The 14,614-nt window shown below is 54.6% G+C and overlaps 1 protein-coding gene across 1 annotated transcript; it reads left to right on the top strand.

The window, feature by feature from the left end:
- Positions 1–11,967: 11,967 nt before the first annotated feature.
- On the top strand, positions 11,968–14,155 carry ZNF580 (zinc finger protein 580). Its single transcript, XM_037159778.2, has 2 exons — positions 11,968–12,158; positions 13,212–14,155. Exon 2 carries the CDS (start codon positions 13,224–13,226, stop codon positions 13,743–13,745), a length of 522 nt encoding a protein of 173 aa, XP_037015673.1. The 5' UTR covers positions 11,968–12,158; positions 13,212–13,223; the 3' UTR covers positions 13,746–14,155.
- Positions 14,156–14,614: the final 459 nt, after the last annotated feature.

Genomic DNA, 14,614 nt, shown 5'->3' on the forward strand with positions numbered 1-14,614 from the left:
GCATGTTCTCATGTCTGAAACTGTACAGGTGCTGTGGAAACCCCGTGGGAAAAGAGGCTCTGAAGACCTTTGGAGGTCCAGTTTTAGTGGAAGGGCAGCATAGGGCATGCCCCCGAATTACGATCATTCCTAAATTCCCTGTTTCTCCTTTATCCTCTTTCTGGGACCGTGGTAAGACTGCGTTTTCCTCTGAAGTCGGACACGGTCGTTTGTTTTTTGTTTTCCAATGCACAATCAGTGAAAGCAATGGGTGTTAACTTCAGCCTGCAGTGAGAGCTAGACTGAAGCAGTCTCCACGTTCTGTTCCTCCTACCATTCTGTGCTTGTGGGGCGCGGGGTTCTGCTGCTTGAAGTTAAGTTTCCTCTCAGCCTGAGATCCAGACTATCTGCAGTGAACACAACCCGGTGGCCATCTTTCTTGGAGATGTAGCATTTAAAATACACATTTATTCTGTCAAACCACTGAGTTGGGGGGTTGCTTATTTGCAACATAATCTATTCTATCAAGACTAATACACAGGGCCCTGGCTGGTGTAGCTCAGTGGATTGAGCATGGGCTTGCGAACCAAAAGATCGAGGTTCGATTCCCTGTCAGGGCACATGCCTGGGTTGCAGGCCAGTTCCCAGCAGGGGCCAGTTCCCAGCAGGGGCCAGTTCCCAGCAGGGGATGCACCAGAAGCAACCATACATTGATATTTCTCTCCTCTTCCCTTCTAAAGATAAATAAATAAACATTAAAAAAAGACTAATACACAGGAAGATCTTTTATTTGTATTTATCATATTATGAACTATTTTTGTATATGAAAAGGATTCAGAATAATATAAAAGACTCCACATACTCACTAAGAAACTTAGAACATGCAGCATTGCAGATGCAATCTAAGCCCTCTGGGTACCTCCCCACCATTCTCCTTCCTTCACCTGGGGTTGAGTTTGCATTTTCTGCTTGTTTCTCATGAATGTCTTTCTCTTTTCCTCTTAAAAAAAAAGATTTTATTTATTTATTTTTAGAGAGGGGAAGGGAGGGAGAAAGAGAGGGAAAGAAATATCAATGTGTGATTGCCTCTTGCACGCCCCCTACTGGTGACCTGGCCGGCAACCCAGCCCTGTGCCCTGACTGGGGATGGAACTGGTGACCCTTTTGGTTCACAGCCCACACTCAATCCACTGAGCTATGCAGCTAGGGTACCTTCCCCCCACTTTTTAAAAAAGATTTTATTTATTTATCTTTAGAGGGGAAGGGGGGAAGGAGAGAGGGAGAGAAACATCAATGTATGGTTGCCTCTCGTGCGTCCCCCTGTGGGAACTGGCCTGCAGGGAACTAGCCTGCAACCCAGGCATGTGCCCTGACTGGGAATCGAACCGTGATCGTGTGGTTCACAGGCCTGCGCTCAATCCACTGAGCTACACCAGCCAGGGCTTCCCCTCTTTTTTAATTGAATTTATTGCTGTGACATTGGTTAATACAATTATATAGGTTTCACGTGTACAATTCTATAATACATCACCTGTATATTGTCTTGTGTGTTCACCAACCCAAGTCAAATCTCCCTCTTCCCCTGTATATCTTTATATTGCTACACGTATGAAATGACATGACATTGGTCATAGTCTCCAGTGCTTTCATGGGCCCTGGCAGTTCTGCTTTCATGGGTCTTTTATTTCCAAAAGATATCTTTAAAATAACATTTCACGGCTGAGTTGCTATAATAATGAATCTACGCCAGGCTGGATTACATTCTTTTTTCCTTCTGAATTCAAAATTAAATTTTTTCTCGAGGACCTTTAAAAGTGTCATTGGCCCTGTACGTTTCTGATGTGGACATTGCAGTGTGTGTGTGTGTGTGTGTGTGTGTGTGTAGCAATTGCTAATCTTAACTGCTCCAAATTGTCCACACTGGTCACCCAGAGAACGACTTCCGCAAGTGAGGAGCGTCAGAAGCCTAAGCTTCATTAGCTTCATGGGGCTCCGATCAATTTGAGACACTAATATGAGCTTCTCTTTCGAAATCTAATCTCTATCTACACAACATCCTTTAGTGAGGCGAAAGGTGTTCTACCTGCCTCTAAATTTCAGACTTCTAATTGTGTTATCCCTGTCTTCTTCCCCCAGGTGCTCAGGCGGATGAGTATTTTCATACATATTCTGGTCTTTGTCGCCCCCACGAGGTCTAGGAGAGTTCCTCCTTGCAGCCTGTATCCAATAAAAATACGATTTCTCTGTCACCTCTAAGGGGAAGGAAGGCAGGGACGACTTCGATCCCATTCGCTTCCTCTTTTGTAGCCCCAGAAGTTGGCATAGAGGAGACACTTAACAAGTATTTGTTACGTTCGGAATGACTTAGATTCAGGCCAGAGGACCTAAGGGCTCTTGGAACGGTTCCTTCGAGAGTGTGTTTCCGGCCGACCAGCTTTCACATGAACACCTTCCATCTCCTTGCGGGATCGGAGCCCCACAACCTAGAAGGTACGGTCCCAGCGCCTCCCAGCTTATATAGGAGGGATGGTCTACGTAGTATATTAATGACACTGGTCTTGTAAAACAGGAAAGGGAGAGAATTTTCCCATAGACTCAAGGAGAAGGCCTGAGGCCCACCTTCAACACCCAAAGCTGAAATTCTGTTTAAATTACTCCTTGACTCGCCTCCTCCGGAGCAGATTCTGGGCAGCCGCTCCGCATTACGCACGGACGGAAAGGGTCGTGTCCGGGGACAGGGGTCGCAGAGCGTGAGGTGAAAGGTCTCCCGGAGAGTCTGGGGCATCTGGGGGGGTTGGGAAAAGACCGGAGCCGACAGACCCGGCGGAGGGGGCGGGGACCGGTGGGAGGACAGAAGAGGTTCGTGTCAGAGGAGTCCTCGGGAACACAGCACGGGCTAAACCGGGAGGCCATGCCCTTTAGAGGAGCACGGTGGGAGGTGTTGGAGTGCGTCGAATACAGGCTGTCCGAGGTGATTGACATTAGGAGGACGAAAACACTTGGTTGGTGTCCCAGGACAAGCCTGAAAGGAAGAGATCTCGGTGTTGGGGAGATGAAGACACTCAGGGAAGAGAGGAGGGTTACCGTGATGGGATGGAACAGAGATGCAGGGAAGAGAAAACGCGCTAGGGCTCTGAAAGAGATGGAGGGCAGTCAAGTAAAGAAATATATGTGTCCCACAGATGCTGGGGGTGTGTAGGAAGACCCTCAGCGCACCCCATAAGAATTGGTTGATGGATGCAAGATGCCTGGGCAAATCCTTGGGAGCGTGGGGCAGTAGTGAATTAAAAGGTCTAGAGTATGGGCCCAGGCAGGGCCAGTGGAAAATCCCCCAGCTGCCTGGAGGGATGAGGAGTTTAAGGAGTAGAGGGTTGGGGATGACGTAGCTAAGCAAAGACGGGGGTGGGGGGTGCAGGCAGGTCCTGTGGTCGCCTCAACCCTGCGCTTTCCTCTTCCCACCTTCAGTCAATGCAATCTTCCTTCCCTTAGTTCCTGCTCTGGTTTCAGGAATAGCCATGAGTTCATCCTCAAGAACTGTGGATTTTCCCACTCCCAGCAACTACCCTCCCCTGAGTTAGCCCCTCATCCTTCTTGTGGGACTTAGGCTCATCTGCCCACAGCGAAGGCCAGTACCTGCCCAATGCCCTCAAGAGCATATGGTACAGGTACACATATGGAGTGGAGAGGGCAACCAGGGTTTCAGTGGTGCTGGCTCCACCGGTTTATAGCTGCCCTTCGTGCTTTCAGGTCTTCCAGAATGCCTTTAAAAATTTTTTATTCATTTATTTTTAGAGGAAAGAGAGGGAGAGAAACTTCAATGTGTGGCTGCTTCTCGTGCACCCACCGACCTGGGTACCTGGCCTGCAACCTGGGCATGTGCCCTGACTGGGAATCAAACTGGCAGTACTTTGGTTTGCAGGCTGGCGCTCAATCCACTGAGCCACACCAGCCAGAGCCCAGAATGCTTTTTGTCTTAAGGCCCATGGCCCTTTCATGTAGATGTCTGGTGCCCCGCCTGTGACAAGGCCTTCAGATGGTCCAACAGTCTTTGCCAGCATGGGCTCATTCACCGGGCTTCCTGTACCTGTTCCTCTGCCCTGGTGGTTTGGGATTACAGAGGAGCTGGTTCGGCACGTCCTGGTGCTCAGGGGAGACTGAGCCTGTTGCTGAGATGGGCACGAAACTGATGGTTTTAGCCAACAATCTGGGAATTTTCCCCAGGTCTCCACCATCCAGCTAGGGAAATGTCAGTTGCAGAACTGGGCTCTGGTGCTCTAATGGACAAGGCCGTACTCGTTTCTGGGCTGTGCTACCTAAGACTGAGTGCTCTCCAACCGTAGGGTGTGTTGGAAGTCTACAGGTAGCAGGGGAGCAGGAGAAAGATGGTCTCACTTCCTAGGGTGATCACCTGTCTCCTTGTTCCCTTTAGTCTCACTCAAGAGGCAAGGGCCCCGGGGTTTAACTCTGCACTGTGTTCTTTGTGACTGGGGTGTTCACTGTCTGGCCTCAGTAACCTGTCAGTGGAACAGGAATGGATGGTTTCCTCCCTATGAGCAGTCAGATGGTAGGGTGACTTGCCAAATTGCGACGACATCTATTTTCTTGCCTGTTTTTTGTGCCTCCTGGGTCACCCATTTTGCCCTCACTATGCCCCCAGGTACAGGTGGTCACTTACATAGTGACCCTCATGGGGTGCTCTCCACATATCCTGTGGCTGGAGAAGCAGCTCAGGATGGTGCAAAGGCAGGTGGGCTGGCTTCCACCAGGCCTTACAAATCTGCAAGAGCCTCATGCAGTTAGCGTTGTCTCACACTTAGAACTCTGGACCTAAGCATGTGGCTCCCGTGGAAAACCGGTAAGGTGCTCCAGCAATCCCTGCCGTTTCTGTCCACTCCTGACCTTCCAGGAGTTGGCCCACTTACCCTGGTGTATCCATCAGGGAGGGGCTTCCTGGCTGGCTACGGAGGCCCAGGCCAGAGGTTCTGGTGTACCCTTGCCCTGATTATCATTTCCCAACTGCACCCCAGCCCTGAGGAGGGATGAGCGTCTTACTAGTCGGCCCTGACTAGCTGTGTGACCCAGGGCTGGTGACTACCCCTCTCTGGGCTTGGTGTATGAGAATGATATTTGACTCTTGTTTTCTTGCCCCGTAATGCATTATGTCTCAAGGTCTGGGTTTCCTCAGTTGTCCCACGGACCTCATAATTCTAGCTCTATGTTTTTACTCTGCAGCAACAAACAACTCACTAGCCCTTTATAGTTGCAGTTCCCATTTGAAGCTACCTTATTTTCTTTTTCTAAAAAGTCTTCCTTGTGTGTAGTCTTATTTATGATAGACTGGCTCCTGGAGCACAGAAGAATAAAGTCACTTTTCGGGAAAAAGTCACCCCTTTTTGTCTTCTCTCTTTCTGCGGCTATCACGTCGCCAGTGACTTTATAGACTGCCATTGCTTTGGTTTTTCCCGTTGCGGCCCGGAACCACGGTTTGCGGTGTTTGTTTCCCGCTGGGGCGGATTTCTGGGACCCCATCTGGCCGCAGTGGCGGCAGGAGTGGGAGCTATTTGGCCTGTCTGGCTACATCACCACCGCGCAGTTATTTCCCAGCGCGTTTGGACCCAAGCGGCCACTGCGCCGCGAGTCGCCTCCAGAGGTCTGTGCAATGCCGGGAGGGATGTGCTTGAACCATAGAGACGCGGGGTAGAGGGGCCGGTGCAGTAGAGACGTCTCTGGGCAGGTAGAGGCCTTAAGCCTTCGGCCACGGTCCCAGGGTTTGAGAAGTGAGGCGCACGAGTCTCGAGATGCAGCATGGAGAAGGCCTGAGCTCGTGCTCGTGAGTCTGGGGAACTTCACTTACCCCCTGCCGTCCTTCAAACTCAGTGTCCCAGAGTTGACCTTGCCCCTGATTCTTTTGGAGGCCATGCCCCCCCCCCCCTTGGGGCGTTTGCCTCTGAACTGACTCCCTCCTCTTCCTCCATCTCTGCCGACGGACCTGGTGTTCCCTGTCTGTGCACGTGGAGGACGCACCCTGACCGGACCCTGAGCTCCCCAGGGCCCTCACTTGTCCCAGTATCTGCAGGACTTCAAGAGCGTCCTGGCCCCGGGGAGCCCCTGCATCTCCCACTCAGAGCTCCTGCGCACCGACTGTGGCCAAGCTTTCAAGCGCCCCAGCCGGCTACAGGTATCGCTTCCTACACCACCCCAGTTGGAGCCGGCGCAGCCCTGCCCGCTGTGTCCTGGCGTTTGCAGGAGGCATGGAGCTTGTCTGACACATCCCGAACCACTAGGCTGGAAGGGCTTTTCTGGGTGTTGGGGAGGTCACAGGGGCTCCACAAAATCCTGTTTCTTGCACCGAGAGTAGAGGCTGGGGCCTCACTGCTTACTGGCTGCGGGATCTGAGCCAAGGGCCTGCCTCTCTGGGCCTCAGGTTCCTCAATCCCGAAATAGGGGATGTTTTGTCCCCAGCCACCTCGACCAGGGTGAGAGACAAGACAGGCCCCTTTGACTGCCACAGCCCCCTTTTCTAGCCTGGGGTCGGTCACCGTCCCATTGTGGCACGCAGTTCTCCAGCCTGTCAGCTGGGGTAGAGCTACTGTTCCCCATGCACAGAATGAATGGAGATACGGGTATTCCAGGTGAACTACACATGTCTGACTCTGTGTTGCTCCACCACTCCCTTGTAACAGCTCATGGTGCTTGCTGAGATGCGCTCAAATAAATGTCTGTTAGTTTTGATTCTTTTTAAATCGCTGGGGCCTACCCAAACAACATAGGACCCTCTATTTTGTGGGTGGGAGTTCTTGGCCAAAGTGCTTTCCTAGGGGCACCTTCCTTTGTTCTGGAGGTTGGAGCCAACTGGAATCTCATCCCTGCAACCATTTCTGTACCCGAAAGTTGGCAGCATCCAGGTCTGGAGGTAGAGCCAGGGCTCAGGGGAATGGGTAGGTGCAGCACAGGTGGCATTTCTAAAGAATTTTTAAATTTTATTTTAAGACACCTTTAGCCCTGGCTGGTGTAGCTCAGTGGATTGAGCACGGGCCCGTGAACCAAAGGATCGAGGTTTGATTCCTAGTCAGGGCACATGCCTGGGTTGCAGGCCAGTTCCCGGCAGGGGACACATGAGAGGCAACCATACATTGATATTTCTCTCCCTCTCTCCTTCCCTTCCCCTCTAAAAATAAATAAATTTTTTTTTAAAAAAAAGACACCTTTAAGAAAAAGATTTTATCTGTTTGTTTTTAGACAGAGGGCAAAGGAGAGAGAGGGTGGAGGAAGAGAAACATCATATGTGGTTACCTCTCACATTCCCCCCGATGGGGACCTGGCCTGCAACCCAGGCATGTACCCTGACTGGGAATCGAACCAGCAACCCTTTGGTTTGTAGGCCCACACTCAATCCACTGAGCCACACCAGCCAGGGCAACAGGTGGCATTTTTAGAGTCTTGCCTAGCTGAGCAGTGAGGACTGGGTGCGACGTGAGGGACTTGAGGTGAGGGCTGTACTGGTCTCAGGGGCAGTGGGTCTTGCCGCCTGAGAAGCCCAGTGAAGGAGGGTTGAGGGGCCCCGGGCTGGGTGTAGAGAGGAGGGCGGGAAGCCTGGCAGGTGGACTACTTGGACCTAAATTGACCCAGAGGCACAGGGAATGTCGGATGGTAACATGAGTTAGTGTGGGGCGAACGGTGGACATTGAGAAGAGGGTGGTCCAGGAAAGGTGCCCGAAGGAGGCAGGGCTCAGGCTGTGGGCTGGGGAGAGCTGGGAAGTGAGGGGGCTGGAGTGGGGGGCGCCAGGCTTGAGTACTGTCCCCGCCAAGCCTCTTTCGCCCCCTGAGGCTCAGCGCCGTGCCCGCCTTCCTGGATGTGAATGTGCTGTCTGCACTGACCAACGTTTGGGGGGCTTGAGTAGCCAGCAGACTCAGGGGAGTCTGGGGAGAGACTGCTGAAGGCCACGGTGTTTATTCAACAGTGAAGAAGGCCAGGATGGCAGTGCTGAGAGTGTGAACAGAGGCCAAAATCCGGGGCCTGAACCAAGAAGTCAGAATGGCTCATCGTGGCTCACTGATCAGGGTGGGTGAGGCAAGGGGCAAGAAAGGTGGCCGGGACTGAGGGGAGAGGCCTCGGATGCCAGGCCAGGGGGTTCTGCCTAGAGGCAGAGCTGTGGGCGAGTCCTGAGCACAGGAGGTGTTAGGTCCTTCCTGAGCTGGTGGACTGGTGAGCGTGGCAGAGAGGAGATGCCTAGCTGGTTTGGGCGTCAGGGCACACAGGCTTCCGCAAGGCTGAGGAGGAGCCTGCCCACAGAGCAAGGGGAAGACATCCCAGGCAGAGGAAAACACATAAGCCTTTGCACTTAGAGCCCAAGTTCAAGGTCTAGTACAGATTGTAAGATTCGGGCTGTAGGTGGAGCACAGGAGTGAGAGGTAAGGTAAAGAGGCTGGGCCACCTCATCCCAGGTGAAGGAACTTGGGGACCGGTCCTGAGGGCACCAGGGGCCATGACAAGGTTTTGAGTGGTACAGAAGGTCCACCTGACACAGCTGTGAGAAGAGTGTCAGGTCAGAGCGGGAGGGGACTGGGGGGGCAGAGACCAGCCAGAGGCAGGTACAGGGGCCCAGGCACAAGGGGAAGAGGCCAGAGCTGGGGCTTGGGGCTGAGGCACACAGCTCAGAACATTTCAGGAGGAGGAAGTGGACAGAACCCGGTGCCTGCTTGGCCTCGGGGAGGAGGGAGTGTGAGGACATTTGAGATTCTGGACTCGTGTGGATGGTGGGGCCTCATCATGATCATGTCCTGGGGAAGAAGAGTTATTTATTTGGGGGGGGCGGGTTATAGATAGTGCTTCACTTTTGGAGGGAGTGGTTGCATTCATTCATTCGTTCATCCATTCACTCGCTCACTCATCATGCAGCCAGAGCCCCTACCCTCTCCCAAGCCTTCATCACATCCTGAGGATACCATGTTAACTGGGGCAGGCTGGGCCCCGCCTTCGTGGAGAGCTGGGAACACAGACAGCAAAAGAGCAAATCCCTGTATGAGCAAGAGCACCATGGACGGCGACAGGGCACACAGAGGAAGTAAACAAACCAACGTGACAGAGCATCGCCTCCTTGACCTTGAACAGGACCCATGAAGCTTCTGTGAGGAAGTGGCAGTTGGGTTGAGAATGAGCGGCCAGGAAGGATCTGTCCTTGTGAAGGGAACAGCGCACACAAAGGCTCTGGAGGGTTTGGGGGTAGCAAGGTGGTGATGGGGGGGGGGCAGCCCACATAGGGCCTGAGGGCTTCTGGGGTTTACTCTAAATGCAGGGAGGAGGGTTTGACATCAGGAAATGACAGCTTTAAAAAAAAATGCTGCAGCATTGACATAGAGAAAGAGATGGGAGGACGCAGAGAGATGGGTGGGTGGCTGTCACCATAAATCAGGGTTTGCTGTTGGGTGGCAGCAGCAATGGCTTAGGGGAGAAGTGTGAGGTGCTTGGAAGTAGTGGTCGCCTGACCTCTCCAAGCGTCCTCCTCATGTAGAAGCACCTGCCTCATGGATTTGCTCTGAGGATGCGGTGCAATCAGCAATAGTCAGGGCTCAGTAAGTGGGTCATTGTCATGACTTCTGGGGAAGGGGTGGGCAGGAGGCTAAGACTGGGTGGCAGTGTACAACTGTACACCAGGAGCAGAGTTAAGCCCCGGGGCACACTGGGCTCTCTGTGTTGTCACAAAGGGAAGGGGGGGTTGGGAGGGTGTCCGCCAACGCTGTTCAACCTCCCACATTGCACGCACCAGCCCCCACCACAAAGAATGTCAGAGGTGCTGAGGCCAAGAAGCCCTGGTGTGAACAGGAGGCGGCACTGCCCCTTTAAATCAGGCGTGTCCCCGCCTCTACAAGGGTGCTGTCCCGCAGAAGTAGAAGGGGAGCCACACTAAAACCAGTGGAAAGGAACAGGTGACACTGATTTTGATAACGTTCTGTAGCTAATCTAACATGTCCAAAATCCTATTGTTTTAAAGATTTTAATGATTTCTATTGAGGGAGAAGGGAAGGGAGAAGAGGGAAAGAAACTTCGGTATGGGAGAGATACACTGACCAGTTGCCTCTAGCATGCCCCTAACTGGGGACAAGGCCTGAAACCCAGGCATGTGGCCTGACTGGGAATCGAACTGGTGACTGTCAGGATGGGTGGGGTAGGACAACCCGGAAAAGACGGCTGATGCCAAACCAGGGAGCCGAAAGGGCAGGCTTTACCAAAATGCATATCCGAATAGCAACCTGAGCCCGAGGAGAACCACCAATGCTATATTGCCGCTTTGTTCAAAGTGGCCCAATCCCCAGCTCCCAAAAGGAGAGCCAACCAAAATAAAACCCCACCACATTCCCTGCTTGGGTGCAACTTCTCTGGCCCCACACTTTGCAGACTGGAGAACCTCACCTGGGTGCGCAAACCCCAGTAAAGCTCTATACTGTCTAACTTTGCGGCTGATTGGCATTTCTTCCTCAGCAGAGCCTAAGAAAACCTTTCAGTGACCTTTCGGTTCTCAGGCCCACACTCCATCCATTGAGCCACACCAGCCAGTGCCAAAGTCCTATTGTTTAAATAGTAAATCAATATAAAAGTCATTCATGAAATTGGTTATACTCTCCTTTTACTACAAAGGCTTGGGAATCTTTTGGATGCCCTTTTTGCCCTCAAAAGTGAATTGCTGCAGTCCCCAAAAATAGGCAGTCAGAGCCACTTGTGTCTTTTTAGATTTAAATTAAGATAAATTAAAAATCCCCGCCCTGGCTGGTGTAGCTCAGTGTATTGAGTGTGGGCCTGTGAACCAAAGAATCGCGGAATTCCCAGTCGGGGCACATCCTAGCAGGAGACGCATGAGAGGCAACCATACATTGATATTTCTCTCCCTCTCTCCTTCTTTTCCCCTCTAAAGATAAATAAATAAAATCTTAAAAAAAAATTCTTATCCTCAGCTCACTAACCACTATGGCGTGCCAAAAAAAAAAAAAAAAAAAAGAGAGCCCACAAAACAAAACAAAACAAAACAAGCCACGTGGTTAGTGGCTGCCCCATTGGACAGCTATGCAGATTCCAGACCATTTCCATCATCGCAGAAAGTTCTTTTGACAGCTCTCCAGGATGCAGTTCTGGCCACCTTTTGGGGGCCCGGAACTGGATCCAACAATCAGGCCTCCATCCCCCTCGGCGCTCCCAGCTGATCCTACCCCCAGATACTACTGCAGCGCCGTCCCTCCCGCCCTGGCTTGGGACGGTGGTCCCCGACGTTCGCCCTGCAGTCTGCAGTGCGCTCCGGCTGGCGTCACTACCGGCTCCTGCACGTGAGCTTCAAGTTTACCAACTGGAGGTAGCTGGAGAACAAACTGGGGGCGCCCCGAGTGCAGTCCTCGCTTGCACCTACAGCGCCACCGCGATCGCACTCCACACTGAAGTCCTTCGCGAGTGCCGCTTCTCTGCCTTGGTTTCCCCCTCAACCCACTGCACTTTGGCTGGTACCAGCAAGACAGGGCAGCTGCTGCTCCTTGGGCCTCAAGCTTCCCTGTCCAGTAGCATGTGTTACCCATCCCTCTCCTGTCTATCCGGCTTTGTCTTACCTTCTCTGGGCCTCAGTTTCTCCATTTGCCGGGCTGGAGAATCCTGGCTGTGCCTGCCGGCCTCTGGACCTCGGTTTCGCCATTTGCCCCGCGGACAGACACATCCCTCCGGCTCTAAACACTGGGGCAGCGAACACAAGCGAGACCTCCAGTGGAAACATAACCAGCTGGGCGCGCCTATGCCTTGGGGGACTTCGGGCAGACTTACCGAGCCTAGCCTCAGTTTATAAATTGATCACTCACTGTGACGGTACTGTTCCGGTCCTGCTGAGAGGGGAGCGGGGGGCAGGCTCTGTGGTTCCCGCGCACACCTACCCTCGGTGCTCAAAAAAGGACGGCAGTTAGAACAGCCCGACCAGGAACAGCGGAACCTTTGTGGCAGCGCGCGCGTTTCTGGCCGGCGCCCTTTCCCAGGGACGCAGCCGCCCTTCGCGCCCCCGCGCCCGCACCCCCTGCGCTCGCGTCCGGGGCGCCGCCGGCCGGGAGCTCCCGGAAGTCTCGCTCCTGCTGCTGCCGGCATTTGCGAGGGGAAGCCCGGGCCGCCCGGGACCTCGGCCCGCTCCTCCGGACCCGAGAGGCCGCCGCACCGGGTAGGGGTCCGGGACAGAGGGAGGAGGGGGCCGCGAGGCCGGGCAGGGAGGGGGAGGGGTCGGCGCTCCTGGGTGGGGGGTGGGGCTGGGAGGGGGCGAGGGGCAATGGGACCCCAGGGTGCAGCGGGGAAGGGGTTGGAAGGCCCTGCTGTGTATAGCGGGACGAGGAGCGGAGAAATAAAGATGTCAGCTGCGCACAGAGGGGCGGGCCAAGGGGGCTTGGGAAAGATAGTTTGGGAAAGGGACTCCAGAGGCCCTGGTGTGTGCGACCGGAAGGGGGAGGGGAAAAAGTGAAGATGGTAGTGACTTATGTGTGAGGGACCCTTAAGTGGGGGATGGGAGATTCAGGAGCCGCAGGGTACTTAGAAAGCAGGCAGCTGAGGGTCCTGGGGACATAGATACAAAGTGCAGACGGCGGGTGGGGGAGTGGGGTGAGGATGTGGGGACCACGAGGTGCTAAGGGTAGGTACAGGCTACAGGAGCCGGACTGAAAAGTGGGGAATTGGGTTAGTGGGGCTCTGGGGATGTACCTGGAGAGGAATTAGAGAGGACACAGATGTCCCTATGTATGGGAAGGACTTACAGTGCACCTGGTTGGGGGTAGAGATCCAGGAGGGCCTGGGAAGCAGAGAAAGGGTCGCTGCGTGGTCCTGGGGTAGGATGTAACCTGAAGTGGGGCTGGGAAGCAGAGGAAGCAAGCGACCCTTCAGAAAACTTCCGAAGGGCCCGGGGCCCGAGCTAAAAGCCAAAAAGATGTAACGATGGGGAAATAGATGTGCATGTTGATTGGCTGTTGTGAGGAAGTGGTAGGATGATGCTGTCTGGTGGGGTCTGAGACTGGGAGGAGGATGCAGCAGGAAGGGCAGGTTGGGGCCCAGGTATGCTCGGTTGGAGGCCACCCAAGGCATCCTGGAACCCGAGTGATCTGTCCTGGAGTCAGAGGTCCTTTTTTGTAGGGACACAGGTTAGTGGGGCAGAGGAGTAGCACTGAGAAGGGGCATGCTTTCCCCAGAAGTGGCAATGTTGATTTCTCTTCCTCCTTGCCTCTCCCAGTTACTGCTCCAGATGCTGCTGCTGCCCCCGCGGCCACCCCACCCTCCGTCCTCCTCTCCGGAGCCCATGGACCCACCGTCCCCCAAGGCTCCCCCTTTCCCCAAGACGGAAGGGCCTTCCTCCACTCCTTCCTCGGTGGCGGGGCCCCGACCTCCACTGCTGGACCGACACCTGCTCATCGACGCCAACGGGGTCCCCTACACATACACGGTGCCGCCGCCTGAGGAGGAGCCCCGGCCCCCACCCCCGCGAGTGTCACCCCCACCAGAGCCCAGTCCTCGAAAGGGCTACAGTTGCCCGGAGTGTGCTCGTGTCTTTGCCAGCCCTCTGCGGCTGCAGAGCCACCGCGTGTCGCACTCGGACCTCAAGCCCTTCACTTGCGGTGCCTGCGGCAAGGCCTTCAAGCGCTCCAGCCACCTGTCCCGGCACCGGGCCACGCACCGCGCCCGTGCGGGCCCACCGCACACCTGCCCACTCTGCCCACGCCGCTTCCAGGACGCGGCAGAGCTGGCGCAGCACATGCGCCTCCACTAAGTCCAGACCTGGCCCTAGGCCTCAGTGTCCGACCCACGCAGCGGCACGACCACACACACTGCCCGACCCTGCTGAGGCTACTGCCTTACCCCAGGCCTCAGTTTTCCTATCTAACCAAAGGGAGAACCGTCATTCCTTCATTCATTCCCTCCCTTTCTCCCTAGTGTGATGTAGATCAAATCGTTGACCCTCCCTGGTCCGGGGAACCAATTGCATCTGGGTTCTAGCCCAGCTGTGGTGTGAGCGCCTTTGCAAATGACTTAACCTTTGTGAGCCCTGGCTTTCTGCTCCGAAGTGGTGAAAAGTTGTCCACATAGATTTGACAAAAGCACGGGCACAGCTCCTTTCTGTACCTTCCCCGTCCACCTATGCCCCTCATCCTTTGCTCAATAAACATTCCACACACTTCACTTTCGGGGCTTTTTTTTTTTTTTTAATGTCTGGGGCAGGAGGTAGCGGGATTGAGGGTGGAACCAGGGCCTTAAGCGCCAGGGAACTTTTATGTCAGTGTGTGTTTCTGGCCGGAGCCGTTCCCCCGAGGGCACAAGCGCTCCGCTCCTTTTCCTCCCCTGTACTCTCTTGTGTGTCTCCTGTTCACCCCCGCTCCCGCAGCTCCCTTAGCGGTGTCGCTGGCTCTTGGGGAACCAGCAGAGGCCCCCTACTCGCCGCTGCCTGCTATTACGGGGTTAGCTCGGGGCCGGTCCGGAGCCGCCCGGACCTGAGAGGCTGCTGCACCAGGTACGGGGGCCGGGAGGTGGCGGGCGGGCTTGGGCCGCGGAGGGGCGGGTCGGACGAGCGGAGACCTGCAGGCGGGGCGGGGCGGGCTGCTCCGCGGGCTCGGAGCGGTCGGTGCCCACAACTGCAGAAGA

This window comes from Artibeus jamaicensis, unplaced genomic scaffold (assembly GCF_021234435.1).
Source record: "Artibeus jamaicensis isolate MK-2021 breed Jamaican fruit bat unplaced genomic scaffold, CSHL_Jam_final scaffold_2693, whole genome shotgun sequence".
NCBI lineage: Eukaryota > Metazoa > Chordata > Mammalia > Chiroptera > Phyllostomidae > Artibeus > Artibeus jamaicensis.

Excerpts from the sequence above, each read along its gene's own strand:
- ZNF580 (XM_037159778.2), top strand. The coding sequence starts at position 13,224 with ATGCTGCTGCTGCCCCCGCGGCCACCCCACCCTCCGTCCTCCTCTCCG.